The sequence below is a fragment of the Thamnophis elegans genome, chromosome 1 (assembly GCF_009769535.1).
Source record: "Thamnophis elegans isolate rThaEle1 chromosome 1, rThaEle1.pri, whole genome shotgun sequence".
Taxonomy (NCBI): domain Eukaryota; kingdom Metazoa; phylum Chordata; class Lepidosauria; order Squamata; family Colubridae; genus Thamnophis; species Thamnophis elegans.
This window is the reverse complement of record NC_045541.1, coordinates 154,386,718-154,402,923: the sequence shown is the minus strand read 5'-3', so window position 1 is coordinate 154,402,923 and position 16,206 is coordinate 154,386,718. Positions and strand designations below refer to the sequence as shown.

Genomic DNA, 16,206 nt, shown 5'->3' with positions numbered 1-16,206 from the left:
TTGAAAGAGGCCATTTAGGCTCTTGAGTGCAACTTACATATTAACATTCACAAATAATAAAAAGAAAACTTTGGAAGTTATCTGATTCCAAAATTACTTGGGCAGCTTACACTAAATATTTAGGGAATGGTTCATTAAGCAAAGAATAAGGCACAGATCTCTGATAGTCCTTGGTTGTTTAGTGCCGAAATGTATAAGAAATGCTTATGTAAAGGTGCTATCTGGTTGGTTTGTTCTGATTGTGAACCAGTAGTTAAACTGACAACCTAAAACTGTCAAGTGTGCCTCCTTCAGTAACCAAGAAAGAAATCCTCCAACTCCATTGTTTGTGGAAATAAAAGTACTTTTACTGGTTATGAATAGATAGCAGTGAAGTAAAGCAAGGTCTGAGTCAGAAAAGCGCGAAATCATACATATCAAACATTTGCCCAGCCCCCTCCCTCCGACCAGCGCCACCCCATTGCCCAATCTGCAACTCCCTTAGGTGTCATGTGGGCTGCATCTCCAAGAACCATCATCACGTTGGTATGCAGGACGGTTAGCCTTGACCAGGTCCAAACATTGGCCATCAGCATGCGCAGAAGATGGTGAGAACAAAACTCCTTTTTTGACTGTCACTCCTGTACCATATTTTCCCATTCCAAATACCATGCCCCCCCTCCTCGTTTCCATGACAGCTGAAAGCAACCCAGCAAAGCAGAGGCTGGCATCCGATCCTCCTTCAGAAAGAGATATCATCCCTGCAGAGAGAGAGAGAAAAAAAAAAACAATACAAAATAACAACATAAATATTAACATCTATCTTAACATCAAGGCTTATCAGGATAATTGGTGTAGAACTTCTGCAAAAGTCTGGGAGCCATAACATGAGATTTGTCGACCCATTCAACCTGGGAAGGGGGAAAATGTTTCCAGGACACCAAATACTGAATGCGACCTCTATGTTTTCAGTTGCTCTCCCCCAATAAGAAGAGGGACTGGAGGTGAAGGTTGAGGCGGACGAAAGAAAGAAGTGTGCTCCGGTTTCAACAGGTTCACATGAAATACAGGATAAATTCTTCTAAGGTTCTTCGGCAACTCCAATTTTACTGATACAGGATTTATGATTTTCACAATGGGGAATGGACCTACGTATTTTGGGCCCAGCTTCACTCAGATCACTCAGATAAGGATAAAATTTGCGGCTTCTCTTGAGGCAGTTCAGGAGTCGGTACAAAGTCCTGACCAAATACAACTTTGAAAGGGGTCATGCCAGTACTGCTGTGAACAAAATTATTGTACGCCACTTCTGCATGCGGTAACATTTATGCCCAATTATCCTGTTGATAATTGATGAAACATCGGAGGTACTGCTCCAAAACCAAGTTAGTCCATTCACAAGCCCCATTAGTCTGAAGATGGTGGGTGGAGCTTAACCCTTGAGCAGAGCCAATCAATTTCAGGGACTCCTTCCAAAAGAGGGAGGTGAATTGAACCCCCCTGTCTGAAATAATGTGTTCAGGCACTCCATGTAACCCATATACATGTAAAATAAACAATTTAGCCAATGACTTCGCTGACGGGATCTTGGAGAAAGGCACAAAATGAACCTGTTTGGAAAACAGATCGGTGATAACCCAAATAACAGTATTTCCTAGACTTTCCCGGTAACTTGACAATAAAGTCCATTGATATCTCCTTCCATGGGGCTCTAGGACGGGCAACACTTTGGTGGTTTTTTGCGCTCGCACAGACGAGACAACTGGCTATGTAGGACTCAATGTCTTTTTTCAATGAAGGCCACCAAAATTGTCTCTTAATCAAATGCAAAGTCTTTACAAATCCAAAATGGCCCGTCATTCTCAAATCGTGGGCCCATTGAAGAACAACAGGTTTCAGGTCAGCAGGAACATACAGTTTAGCACCTACCCAAGCCAGTCCATCCTTCATGGTGCATTCATCAGAATGTTTCTTGAACCAGTCATCGGACTCAAGGCCCTCCTTGAGTTTGTTCATTAGGTCCGTAGTCACATCCAGGTCTACTGGGTTTTGGCTCCTAGTAACTATTGGGGCAGCCAGATTTTTAGCTGGGATGACTGGATGAACCACACTCAGCCTAGAGCTGTTATACTGGGGAAGCCTGGACAAGGCATCAGCCATAAAGTTCTCTCCCCCCCCCCCCGGGATGTACTTGAGGGTAAAGTTGAAACGGTTGAAGTGCTGTGCCCAACGCACTTGTTTAGGCGACAGCTTACACGGGGTTTTCAACGCTTCTAAATTTTTATGATCAGTCCATACTTCACAAGGGTGTTTCGCCCCCTCTAGGAAGTGTCGCCAGGTCATCAAAGCCCATATGACAGCAAAAGCTTCCTTTTCCCTTATAGCCCATCTCCTTTCTGCCTCTGTAAGCTTATGTGAGGTGTAAGTGCACGGTTGCAATTTACCCTCAGCATTTGTTTGAAGTAATACTGCCCCACCACCACGTCATGGCATCGACTTGTACCACAAATGGTGCATCCATATCGGGGTGTTTCAAAACCGGTTCTGCTGCAAAAAGTCACTTTAATTTCTCGAAAGCGGCTTGACACTCCATAGTCCAGTTCAAAGTCCAGGCCTAGGTTTGGTTTCTCCTTTAGATTTTAGGAGATTTGTAATGGGCAGTGAAATGCTAGCTAACGAGGGAATAAATTGACGATAAAATTTTGCAAATCCCAGAAAACTTTGCAATTGCTTACGGGTGCGAGGAGGTGGCCAATCAGTAACAGCCTGGACTTTTACCGGGTCCATCTCGATGCCTTTGTGGGAGATATGGTATTTTAGGTAATCGATCTTCTCCTGATGAAATTCACATTTAGACAATTTGGCATAAAGTTCAGTGCCCTGGACTTTTTTAAGGACTGAGCACACCAAAGTCATGTGTTCATCATAAGGATGTAGTCAAGGTAGACTAAGACACCATTGTACCGGTGCTCATGCAAAACTTCATTTATTAATTGCATGAAAATTACTGGCGCCCCCTACAGCCCAAACAGGAGTATTCTGAACTGGAAGCATCCCAAAGGGCAGTTGAAAGCAGTTTTCCACTCATCCCCTTCTCTGATTCTGACTCTGTAGTAGGCTTCCCTTAGGTCCAACTTAGTGAAAATTTTCCCTTGCCCAACTGGGCTAACATATCCTTCATGAGTGGCAGAGGGTATATATTTTCCACACAAATCCCATTAAGATTTTTGTAATTAACACATAAACAAAAGGAGCCATCTTTATTTTCTCTAAACAATACAGGTGCGGCCACCTGTGACCTAGCTGGTTGTATGAAACCCCTTTTTACGTTTTTGTCAATAAACTTCCGTAATTCCTCCATTTCACATGGGGTCATCGAGTAAATCTGGGGCTTGGGGAGCTTTTCCCCTGGAATGATCTCGATGCTGCAATCAGTAGCACGGTGGGGCAATTTGTCGGAAGCCTTTTCACTGAAAACTTCCTTGAGGTCCCAAGGATATCCCAATATTTTTGGGGATTTTTTCTTCCCCTTCAATTTTTTCTTGCGCTGCAGCTGCTAGGTTTGGTTCACCATTGGCTATGTGGGAGACCCTTCCCTTCCCCACCAGGTATTTAGCAGAACAAATATGCCACCACCCTTTCCTCCAATTCAGGTATGGGTTCCATTTTCGTAGCCAGGGTAATCCTAGTATGAGGGGCCGACCCCTGGTGCAATGATGAAACTCAAAGTCTCTTGGTGATTCCCCCATCCACATTTCTATTGGTTCAGTTACAAATTGGGCAGCCCCCCCCCCAGCCACTGACCCATCCAACTGGCAAAAGGCAATGGGCACTTTAAAAGTCCTCAGTCTTAATCGCATTTTTTCTACAACTTGGGCTCCAGTAGAGGGCACTTTAAGTTCTACTGGAATGATCATGGGCCCGATCGGGGACCTACCAAGTAGTCGTCATTGTAGTCAGTTTCACTTTCCCCAGAAAGAGAGGAGGGCTCTTCCTCCCCTTGGTTGGGAGGGAAATCTTCAACAGGTTCCACCCCTTTCATGGCGGTGTCCTTTCATTTCCCCGATTGTTTGTCTGGCTTTTTCTCCCCAGCAGCAGTGGGTTTTAGGCCAATTTTTGAGTGGCAGCTTGCTGCTTGGTGCCCATTCTTCCTACAACAGAAACAAGCAGTTGACCGGGGCTTGCTTGCAGACCAACTCTTTCCTCCTTTTGGAGCTCCTTGGTGGGTGGGTGGGAGAGGGATTTTTACCTTTATCACTGTCTCCCCAGTCTTTATTCCTGGCTAGTCAATCTTCACATCTGCTGCCAGCTCATACCAGCATTGCAGGTTGCATGGGACCCCTCTATTAACACAGTTCTGGTATATATCTTGGTTCAGGCCATCCATAAAACTGTCCATTAAAGCCTCCTCGCCCCAACCCCGCATATGCACCGACAGCTCACGAAACTCTTGGTTGTACTCAGTCACTGGACTTCTTCTCTGGCTAAGAGTTTTCATCTTGGTTCTTGCCTTACACTCAGCTAGCGGGTCATCAAAACGCTTCCTCAGGGCAGCCATAAACACATTGTAATTCCTCAGCAGGGGGGAGTCATCATTATGCAAGGCGACCATCCAAGCTGCCACCTTATTTTCCAATGCCATAGTCACAGCTCTCACCTTTGTTTCCTCATTGGAGAAACTGTTGCATGAAATTCCAGACCTGGACCAGGAAAAATCCCAGTTCTTTGGGGTCACCTCTGAATTTCACGCCAAGAGGAGGAACTTTTGCCATTCGATGTCAGCGGGGTGGGGGGCTCGTGTGGCTGCTGCTGCTGGGGCTCTACTGATCAACTGCGCTGTCTGCCCCCAGCCCCCCCCCCCCAGGGTGAGATAGGTTCTCTGCACGTCTCTTTTCTTGATCAGGAAAATCAGCTTCCCTCTCAACCCGGCTCTCACAAAAACGACGTTTCTCCCAAGCCTCTTAGAAGAGTTTCATAGCATGGGACATCATGAGATCCTCTTCTTCAGCTTCCTGCCAGACAGCTGCAGGTCGCCAACGTTGGCTGGTGGTAACTCCGGCAGGAATTTCTTCAGGATCATATCTCTGCCCCACTCCCAACAACCACCTAGGGTGAACGGATCTTTCCTCCAACTCCAGTTCTGCCATCGCTCTGTCTCCAAGGGACATGAGGATCCAGCAGCCCCCATGTTGTCCTCCTGGTCACTGCCTGGGTTGGACATTTCTTTGGAGGTTTTGTTTTCATTGCACTCCCCTCGGAAGATGTTAACTCCGGGATGAGTGCGAACTAAGACCTTGCTTATTGTCAGGCGTGCCTCCTTCAGTAACCAAGAAAGAAATCCTTCAACTCCATTGTTTGTGGAATTAAAAGTACTTTTACTGGTTATGAATAGATAGCAGCGAAGTAAAGCAAGGTCTGAGTCAGAAAAGCATGAAATCATACATATCAAACATTTGCCCAGCCCCCTCCCTCCAACCACCGCCACCCCATTGCCCAATCTGCAACTCCCTTAGGTGTCATGTGGGCTGCATCTCCAAGAACCATCATCAGGTTGGTATGCAGGACAGTTGGCCTTGACCAGGTCCAAACATTGGCCATCAGCATGCGCAGAAGATGGTGAGAACAAATCTCCCTTTTTGACTATCACTCCTGTACCATATTTTCCCATCCCAAATACCATGCTCCCCCTTCCCGTTTTCATGATGGCTGAAAGCAAGCCTGTGAAGCAGAGGCTGATAAAAACAATGCTAGGTATTTCCCTCCAGGAAATGGAGGGAATGGAGTCCTAACCTTAATGACACTCATGGAGTTAACCCTAGCACTAGGTTAACTTAATCAACAATGAATGCTTGTCTGTATGGAATAGTCCTACTCCAGAGTTGACAGAAGACTAGCAGAAATTTTAAGTAGTTCGGAAAACCGGTAAATAGCATCTGTGACTGGCCCCATGCCCATCTGCCTCTCGAGTCCCAGCTGATCGGGAGGGAATGGGGATTTTGCAGTAATTTTCCCCTGGAGTGGGGAGGGAATGGAGATTTTACAGTATCCTTCCCCTGCCCTGCCCACCAAGCCATGCCATGCCCACCAAGCCATGCTCACAGAACTGGTAGTAAAAATCTTTAGAAATTTTGAATAGAGTGAGTAGTATGTTTTACTTCATCTAGACTAGAAGGAAAGTATATGTTCTATCAGTCTAAGTTATTTTCAACAATTTTCTACAGAACCACAATTGAAAGGTAGCAATTTTCTTTGTTTAGCCTTTTTGACAATTTAGCTTTCATAGTTGTAAGTTATAAGAAAACCATATTTTATCTACATTTTCCTAAGTACCATGAATCTTTTTATATCATGGCAACAGTCACTATCCCTGGGAATTTTGGGGCCAAGGAATATAAAGCCTGTCATGTGAAGATGTGAAGAAGAAATTAATTGAATTATAAAAAATTTAAATCCTCTGAAAGTTCCAAAAAGCTGTTCTCCAAGTCTCTATAATATTCCATCCAAGAATTTGTTCCTTGGGGTGGGATGTAAGGGGTGTGTGTTGAAGGAAGCTGTTATCCATTGGTTAACAGATTAAACATTCATCTGTAGAGATTTGTGTTTCTATGAATTCCTTTCATAATGCCACTTTTTTCCCTTTTTTGTAGTCCATCCAAAAGCAGGATGCAAAAGGTTGCCAACACAGGAATTGCTCTCAGCTTTCTAGTTTATTTCCTGTCAGCACTATTTGGATACCTCACTTTTTACAGTATGTTATCAAATATACATTTTTGTTTATTAATAGGAGATAAATAGCAGAAGCCCACAATATGGGGACTCAACATACCAGAGTGGGCAGCATGCAGGCACTTTGATTGCCATCTAATGGGGCCTTCTTTGCCCTGTTGGCATTGCAGTTTCAGTGAGGAATGCAAAGGTAGATCCTCTTAACTGATTTCCCAACATGATTCTCAACAACATGATTCCCAACATGATTGGGTTCCCAGTGGCCATCAATTAACTGTTGGATAGCCTTTTTAGGGCTATAACAACATTGGGGTAAAAGGTTCAACTTCTTCCCTAGCTTTCTGTCCAACATTGCCTGCAATGCTTAGAATCAAAAAAAGTTGTCCTTCCTGCTTTTTATGTCACATAGACTTCTAGAAGTGGGGTACCGATCTTTACCTAGAACAATTACCGTATTTATCGGCGTATAACACGCAGTTTTAAAACTAAAATTGCAAGCTTAAACCCTGCCTGCGTGTTATACGCCGATACTGCGTGTTATACGCCGGGTCCCAAACTGCCTGCTCCAGCTGATTCACCGGCGCCCATGATACTCATAGAAGTGCAGCATCCATTTCATGGCAGCGTCGGCGGCTCTCCAGCTACCCTGCCTGATATAACCCCTACCTTGCAGCAGTGGCGGCAGCTCTCCAGCCACCTGCTGTTCGCTTTAACCCCATCATTGAACAAGCGGCGGCTGGAGAGCCGCCCGCTGCCTGATTTAACCCCATCCTAGCAGCAGCGGCTCGCAGCGGCCAGAGAGCCGCCCGCTGCCTGTATTTTTTCTCCATCATTGCGGGTGCTTACCTTCCCGCCCGCCTGCTCTCTGGTCCCAAGTGTACGCGCCGGCATTCTCCCAATCAGCTGTGAGTCCGCAGCCGCCCGCGCTGCTGTTTTAAAGGCTGCTCCTCAGGACCCTCCGAGGCCACCGTACTTCTGACGAGTGACGTCCCTGACGTTACGCTGAGGACGTTACTCGTCAGCGCAATTAAAGAGTAACCTGAGTCTGCTAGCGACACAGGCCAGGTACTGTGGTGAAAACAAAAACATATAGAAATAGGGGTTTATGTGGGGGGGGCTTGTTATGTGGCGCAGGGGGAAAGAGTATGTGATATGGGGGGTGGGGTTATATGGTACAGGTGGTATCAGGACTATGTGGTACAGGGGGATTAGGTTGTACAGGTGGATCTGGGGGGGGATTAGGTGGTACAGGGGGATCAGAGGGGGGAAAATGATGTGACAGAAGAGGGTGGGGAAGTAATTCATGTTCTAATGTTATAAATTTTAATCCAACATTAAGTTCCGAGCTTCCAAGTCATTTATTTTTAATGAAAAAAATTTTTACTCAAATTTTTGTGTTAAAATGGGGGATGCGTGTTATACGCCGGTGCGTGTTATACGCCGATAAATACGGTACTTGTGCAAATTCACCTCAAGAGAAATGGGTCCCCACAGAGAACTTCTCTCAGTGTATAATGCAAGCTGAAATATCAATGTAAATACATTAGCTGTGCCCTAAAGTGGGTTTTCCAAGTAACATTTGTTAAGCAACAAACATAACAGTAATGAACATCTGAAAAAAAACAACAACTAATGTATGTTGTCGCTTCACGTTTTTCAAATTTACAAATAGAAACAATTTCTAGACATTTAGTCTCTAAGCTACGAATTCAATTGCCAGCATACGCTTTCTTTGACTACAGAACTATTTTTGTTTCTCTGCCTAAGCGTACCAAGATAACATAGAATATTTAGATAGTTTGGGTTCATGTGGCAAGGGAGGATGGAAAATTGAAATAACTGTAATTGTAAACATTGTAACAATGAAACCATTGTTCATCTTGAGAAAGCATAATTGATTTTGAAGGGATGAGCTTGGCTAGTGGCTGATGGCAGCCTCAAGCATTCCTGAAAATTGGCATCCAAATATATATTGATCTACAACATTCACACATAAGTGTTTATGTTTTTATGATGTTTATATATACCACCTTTTTCATCACATACTGTATATTAAATCAAGCCAGTTTTCACAAAAGTGAAACAGTCAAACACACTTAATTAACTTGGTGCTGCTTATGTAAAACATTCCAAAATCCATACAGGAATATCTTTATTAAGCCCACAGAAATTTTCTAGAATAGCGGTAAACCTTTGAGTTTCCATGAACTCTTAATTAGACAGGTTGATTAAAAGCCAGGAAAAAAATTTGACAGGGTGGTCAGGAGAATAATGTGGCAGATATGGGACTGATGTCTGTTTCAGTTTATATTCTTAAATTCTTGAACCTCACCCCCTTCATTTTTTTTTAACTTTGAACCATCTTATATGATGAAGAGATCATGGAAACACAAAAGCCTGCAAGTATTTGTGATAGCTAAGCCTAAGGAAGACTAGATAAATCTGTGGATTTTAGATAGTTTCTCATGGTTATCTTTTGACTATTATTCCTTTTAAATAAAACAACTATTCAAGCTGAAATAATTCAAATAGTTTTTTTTAGTAAAAAATAATTTGTCTTCTGATGTTTCTTTAAATCTTCCTTTAAAACGGAGGAGAATATTGCAGTAATAGACTGAGCTCCTATGGAATTTACAATGTGAGAATTAGATGTTGCTACTTAATATACTTTAAATAATTTCAGACCACGTGGATTCAGAATTGCTCCAAGGATACAGCAAGTACTTGCCCCGTGATACAGTCATCCTGACAGTAAAACTGGGAATCTTATTTGCTGTGCTGCTGACGGTGCCTCTAATTCACTTTCCTGTACGTATTGCAAAATATTTGGTTTGCTGGTCTAGCCGAAGTCATTCTTAATTATTTGCAGGCCCTACAAACAGTTTGGCTGCCTTACTCATACTTCAAGTAGATCAGAGTGTTCATGTCTTTTATGAGCATTAACAGCAACAGAGGAATGAGACCTAAACCAGTATACTAATTTGTTTTGTGCTTGTTTGAAAAAGAAATACTTTTAAATTTGAGCTGACTTACAGCATTGCAATTTGCAGAATATGATATTCTTAGAATAGATTTGGTATGCACATCTGTGTGTATTTTCTTTTTGTTTGGCTTTTAAGTTAGCAGGCAGCGTAATAAGTAAATGAAAGCCAGCAAAAATAAGTTTTAATGATATTCTGCAAGCTTATTTTTAATTTATTAGCTTATTGTTAATACAAAACCACAAAACTGCTGCTGGTCTTGGCCTTTTCCAAATTCTCATCCTGAAGTTTTTGCTATTTGGGAACTAAGCAATATAGTAACCCAGTAAAACAATTTTTATTGTTGCTCAGTAGGCAGAAATGGTATTGAGGACATTTCCCTATGGCTAGTTTCCCATTTATACATTCTGTTTTGGAGGATGAGGGTTATAGAGAGGGAAAACTTAATATATAAGAGAGTTTCTATTCATACATAATTAGATTTCTTCCAATGTGTTGGCCCCTGCTGTCAGTCAGTAAGTTTAGTTAGCAATGCAAACGGAGTTACAATCACAGTAAATATATGTGGAGATTCTCAGTCACCCAGGTCATAGTTGTCCCAAAGGTTCTTTTTCAAAAGACAACTGGACTTGGTTTCTTATTGAAGACATTTCACTTTTCATACAAGAAGCTTCTTCATTTCTGAATTAAGACTATTAAGACTAGTTCTGAACAGAAGAAGCTTCTTTGATAAGAAGCGAAACGTCTTCAAGGAAAAACAAAGTCCAATTGCCTTTAAAAAAAAACACCTTTGGCTCTCAGTAAATAATTAAATGTTATTTATTTTTTATTATTGTATTGACATGCTTCTTAAATCTTTTGTACTCTACAGGCAAGAAAAGCTGTAATGATGATATTTTTTTCACATCTTCCTTTCTCCCTAATCCACCACATTTTTATCACTTTAGTATTAAATGCAATTGTTGTTTTGCTCGCAATGTATGTTCCTGACATCAGACAACTTTTTGGAGTAGTTGGTAAGATCATGTGATTTTCTTCCTATTCCTGCATTTTGAAACCCATTCATATAGAGCTTACAAAGACTAAAAGACTTTTGTCCTATCTTTTTCCAGGGTCTACCACTTCAACATGCTTGCTCTTTGTATACCCTGGACTGTTTTATCTTAAGATTAGTACAGAAGACTTTATATCATGGCAAAAACTTGGGGTAATCTACTTTTTCTTTTAGAAAAAGCTTGTTCAGTTTGTCATTGTTTTAAGTTGCAGATACAAATTCATGAACTAATTTCTGATTGGTTGAATATCTTGCAAATATGTCATATGCTGGAACTAAATTAATGTCAATAGTGCTAATGGTATATAGCAGTGGTGGTGAACCTTTTAGGCACAGAGTATCCAAACCGAAAGGCACACGGGCGCCAGAGCTGGCCAGCACGCATGTGTGCCTCGGATACCCAACAACCAGCTGGCTGGCACACATGCGCGCCTTGGATGGTGTGCCTGCCCACAGAGAGGGCTCTGCGTGCCACAGGTTCGCCATCATGGGTATATAGCAAGGGTCGATGTACTGTAAGAATAATAATGTGCACTTCTACATCTAATACTGTCTATTCTAATTTACAACAATTCATGGCCTGCAAACAAAATATCTTCTATTGCTCTTTCTGAAATCCTTTTCACTTAAGGACTGACATTTGGAGTAGGCTTTCTGCTAAATGCACTAAAATACATAAGAAATGTGCAAAGGGACATAATCTGGTTGTGTGAAAGATAACTGCATTTGTCTGGACTCTCTTCCTGCACATTCATTCAGTAATCTGTAATTCATTCTCTTCCTTTCCCAACACAAATACAGTCAAATTTATATCCTAAAATGTCGCCATTCAGAAAATTCAGACTGTGAAGTTCAAAAATTATCTGCCATAATTCTGCAATAAATAATTTCATCATTCCTCACCCAGACATTGTCAGTGGAGACCCCTAGTAAATCTATTCAATTGGTTTGAAGTCAATACCATCAGGTATAAAAATACACTCCCCTCTCCACCCCAGTAGTGGAGTTTTCCTTATATGAAGTGCTTAGGGAGAAATGTATCAATATTTGGCTGCTGTTCTGTCTGGGTAACTATGAATTTTTGGCAGATGCTTTTCTGCATGTCTGGATTGCTTCAAATTTTGAAATGCTAATGAAACTTCAGCATGTTTCAGATTTGGAATGAGTCTTTTTTTTGGAGGAGGAGGCTTGCTTTGATTTGGACATCTCTTGCATCTGCATGAATCAGTCCACTTTGGTTTGGCATTTGGCCAGTTATTTTGCACAGCTCTCATTGCTATAGCCATAGTCAGTAGACAAGGGCAGTTCTGCTAAAATCATTTCCTAAGCCACAAATCAAGCTTGTTTATTGCAGGGTGTTGTCCTTTTCTCAATGATACCCACACATCCATGTGAAAACATGTTGATATGATGTGTTTTAAATGCAACTCTACCACTATCTAAAAAGTAAAACGATGCCATTACAATGATTGCTTTAATTAACAAAAGAGTAATTGATTTCTGATTTTAAGATTCTTCTGTTTGTCTCACTTTTATTCACAGGCATGTGCCCTGCTAGTTTTCGGCCTCCTTGTTGGTCTTCTCAGTTTATCAGTAATCATATACAGTTGGGGCCACCATTGAAAGTATTCCTGTCTGCTAAAATCTAGAATTATACCTAGGAAGAGGTGCTAAAATGAATAATTTCCACGGTGTTTTAAATAAAATGTGCTGAAGAGAGTTGAGTGATAGCATTCTACAGAACTCTGTGTTACCTTGCATATTAACAACTACTTGAAATAGTTGGAGGGATTAATTCAGAGCTCTAGAATGAAATGCTCTTAATTTTTGATGACATCCTGCTCTACTGCATCTTACCATCCAGTCCTAAAAAAATCCTTGTTGATGTCTGATCTTGATCATCGCCTGAATGAGGAATACAAAGCTGAAATTCAATCCATTAACTCAGTGGTTCCCAAACTTGGCAACTTTAAGACTTGTGGACTTCAACTCCCAGAATTCTCCAGCCAGCTCTGCATTAACTAATTAAGAAATAAAGAAATTATAGTATATTGTTAATTGTGGAAAAAAATTGAAAGAAATGCTTTCTATGTCAAAACTTAATTAAAGGATATATATTGTTTATAGTAAAATAGACCAATAGAGAAATATGAAATGATAATTTGGTGTAATTTTTGAAGGGGCAATTGAAGATATTGTTTATGTGTTAAGAAAAAATAAGTATAAAAATGGAAAATAATGGAAGAAAATAATTTGGCTGAAAGTGAAAACCAAGCTATGATGTAAAATGGATTATGTAAATGAGAGGATGTAAAAGGAAAGATCCGATCAACACTTCGTTTCTATAATATATGTAAATTTGTACTAAAAATTAAAAAACTTTGGATTTTAAAAACAAGCTGAAATTCAATCCAGACAGGCTGGAGGTAATGTTGGTAAGGAAAAAATTAAGGTGATTAAAGGGAAGCTGGTTCCGAATGGAGTTCCCATGCTCCTTTAGAGTGAGCAGATTTGCAATTTTGGAGTGGCATTTGACTCCTTGCTGTTACTGGATTTGCAGATGGCACTAAGTGAGAAAGGAACATGTTTGCCCAATGGCAGCCATTGTGCCAACGACAATCCTTCCTGGCCAGTTATCTGTGCCTTGGTTCTGTGGAGCTACCCATGAAAAATATCCAAAAATGGGAATTTGTAAAATGCAGCAATCAGGCTGCTGATTGGAGCAAGGTTCAGGATCATATGTTACCTGTACTGAACATTTCTCTTGGCTACCTTTGCCTGCAAGGTAGAATTTAGGATGTGTTACTAGACTTCAGAATCTCTCTAGCACAGGGTGCAGCACTGAGTTCTAGCTGCATGCACAGATGTTTCCAATTTAAAAAGAACTTCCTCTGGTTTAGTATCATAGAAGATTCATTGGAGGAGATTATTTCAGTTTATAGCCTTGATGGAGCTGTATTATAGGGCTGTGTGAGAGTGGTTTCCATTATATTGGAGTGCCCATATTCCCAGAAAGCAGCTACTGTACAAACTAACTCTTTTATCCTTGATTAATTATTTCTTGTCTCAATGTAGTGTTGATCTCGCTGCTGTTGTCATTGTTGACTTTCTAAAGCCCTGAATATAGTGCTTAAGGCACTGTACTAGAAATCAGTAGATCACGGGTTCTAACTCTGTCTTAGGCACAAAGCTGGGTGGGTGACCTTGGGCCAGTCACTATCTCTTGGCATTATCAATTTCATGTATGTCTTTGCTCTGCAAGCAGTAGTTAGTGTAGTTGCATGAGGAAGCACAGGGCATAATATCACATTATGTTGTTTATTTCAAGTCTTTGGTTTGATAAAAGAACTAACCAGAGATGGAAGGTCTCTCATAGTTCCGTCACAGTTTGTACTATGGCAACTGCCTGCCTTTCTGGTAGATCTCGTAGATTCTGGTAGATCCTGGTAGACAGGAATCATGATCATATGAGCTTGTTCTACTTTATTATAAAATCACATTAACAGAAACTTGCAAGTCTGATAATAGAAATCTCTTGCCATGTTTTTAAATAGCACATTAGCACAATAGCCATGTTTTTAAATAGCATAAGAAGTTAGGGACCCTTCTTCATTGGTGCTCCTACCTCTTTCCAAGACCCACATGACCCAATCCTGCTGTCCTTTAGGGAAACCATAAAGACCAGCTTCCTCCAGCAGGCTGGGCCGTGGGGCTCATTGGTGTGCTATGACTAGTTTATTTTTTTTGTGTAGGAGCCCTGGTGGTGCTGTAGTTAGAATGCAGTACTGCAAGCTAACTCTGCCCACAATCTGGAGTTTGATCTTGACTGGCTCAAGATTGACTCAGCTTTTCATCCTTCCGAGCTCAGTAAAATAAGGGCCCATATTGTTGGGGGCAATATTCTGATATTGTAAACCATTCAGATAGTGCTGTAAAGTACTGTGGAACAGTATATAACTTTTAAGTGTTACTGCTATTGTGTTCCTGGACAGCTATTTATTACCTGGTCCTTCTTTTACTGTATTTTTAATTTGTCCTACGTGCTGCCTTATGTAATTTGATGATTTGGCAACCTTAGAAATCCAATAAATAAGTAACTAAAAAGCCAATCGAATAAATAAGTAAGTAAAAAGCAAATCCAATAAATAAACAAAATAAAAATTGCAGCTGGGAGAAATAGTCTGTGTATTGTTGTTGTGTGTTACTGAATAATCCTCTATTGGGGAACAAATGTGGAAAGGTTATGGCTAAAACCCAACAAGACAGGTGGTCTTTTGAGAACTTTTTGTTGAAACTGATTGAAATGTTGCTGCACCTGCTCCTGTCAGTTTTACAGAAGTGGCTTGCAGAGCGCCTTCCTTGCAGAAAACTTGGATTCACAGAATGACGCCTGGCCCAGTCTTAAGTTTAATTAAAGCTGCCGTTCAAGACAATTTACACTTCAGTAGAGAAGCAAGAAATAGTTACTGTGCCTTTCAATATGTTCTGGCTGCAAACTGAACTCCAAGACATCCATCATTTTTATACTTTATCATATTTAAAGATAAAAATCATGAATTAATAATATGATAAAGTTAAGTTCCTTTCGAGTACAAATGTGCATTAAGAAATCTCCATTGTAAGAAGCTTCTGTAATGTCTACAAGAACCTAATTCAAACCATATGAATATAACTTGGTAAAGCCATTTCATGCAGCTGTATCTTCTTAAAAATCTAAATGTGATTGTGTTTGGAGAAGGGAATGTTACTAGTTAGTAACCACCACTGCTTTCTGAAAATCATCTTTTTTTTTTTTTAGAAAAACAAGAAGGTGGAATTTAGACATTTTCTTCATGGTGTGTGGAATCCCTGTAATAACAGAGGTTTCCATACAAGAACTCTTCATATAAATTCTGCCTGGAAGCAGAAAAGTAGCCAGCTTGATCTGTTTTGACATCAGATGCTTAAAAGAAAGAATCATGTGTCATGTTAGGACCTTCATGTTATCCAAAGTGATGAACATCTGAAATATTCAGAGCATTTCTGACCCTGATTGCTGAATTACTGTCATGTGGGATCAGTGCTGCCTTTTCCAAAATGGCTGTCTCTGAGGAAATGGCCACCCACAACAACAGAACTCTACACCTGACTCAAATGCCTGGGGAACAGCTAATTCTTCAGTCAACAAAAATGTTGGAAAATGAATTGTTAATACAAGTAGTCGCCGACTTAAACTCTAGGCAGTTCATTTAGTGGCCATTTCAAGTTACAACCGTGCTGAAAAAATGACGACTATTTTTTCACACTTGTGGCTGTTGTAGCATGAATAAAAGGTCATGGTCACATGAATAAAAGTCAGATGCTTGGCAACTGACTCATATTTATGGCAGTTCCAGTGTCCCATTACCTTCTGACAAGCAAATTCAATGGGGAAACCAGATTCACTTAACAATTGTATTATTAATTTAACAACTGCAGTGATTCACT

At 40.9% G+C, this 16,206-nt stretch overlaps 1 protein-coding gene across 1 annotated transcript in view; it reads left to right on the top strand.

Moving 5' to 3' along the window:
* Positions 1-12,959, top strand: part of SLC38A6 (solute carrier family 38 member 6) — a 49,826-nt gene extending 36,867 nt beyond the window's left edge. The window contains exons 12-16 of the mRNA XM_032235775.1: positions 6,627-6,727; positions 9,389-9,513; positions 10,558-10,702; positions 10,799-10,893; positions 12,283-12,959. Of these exons, the coding sequence (XP_032091666.1) occupies positions 6,627-6,727; positions 9,389-9,513; positions 10,558-10,702; positions 10,799-10,893; positions 12,283-12,363 (547 nt within the window). The 3' untranslated portion in view covers positions 12,364-12,959. The remainder of the gene's footprint in view (positions 1-6,626; positions 6,728-9,388; positions 9,514-10,557; positions 10,703-10,798; positions 10,894-12,282) is intronic.
* The last annotated feature ends 3,247 nt before the right edge of the window (positions 12,960-16,206 follow it).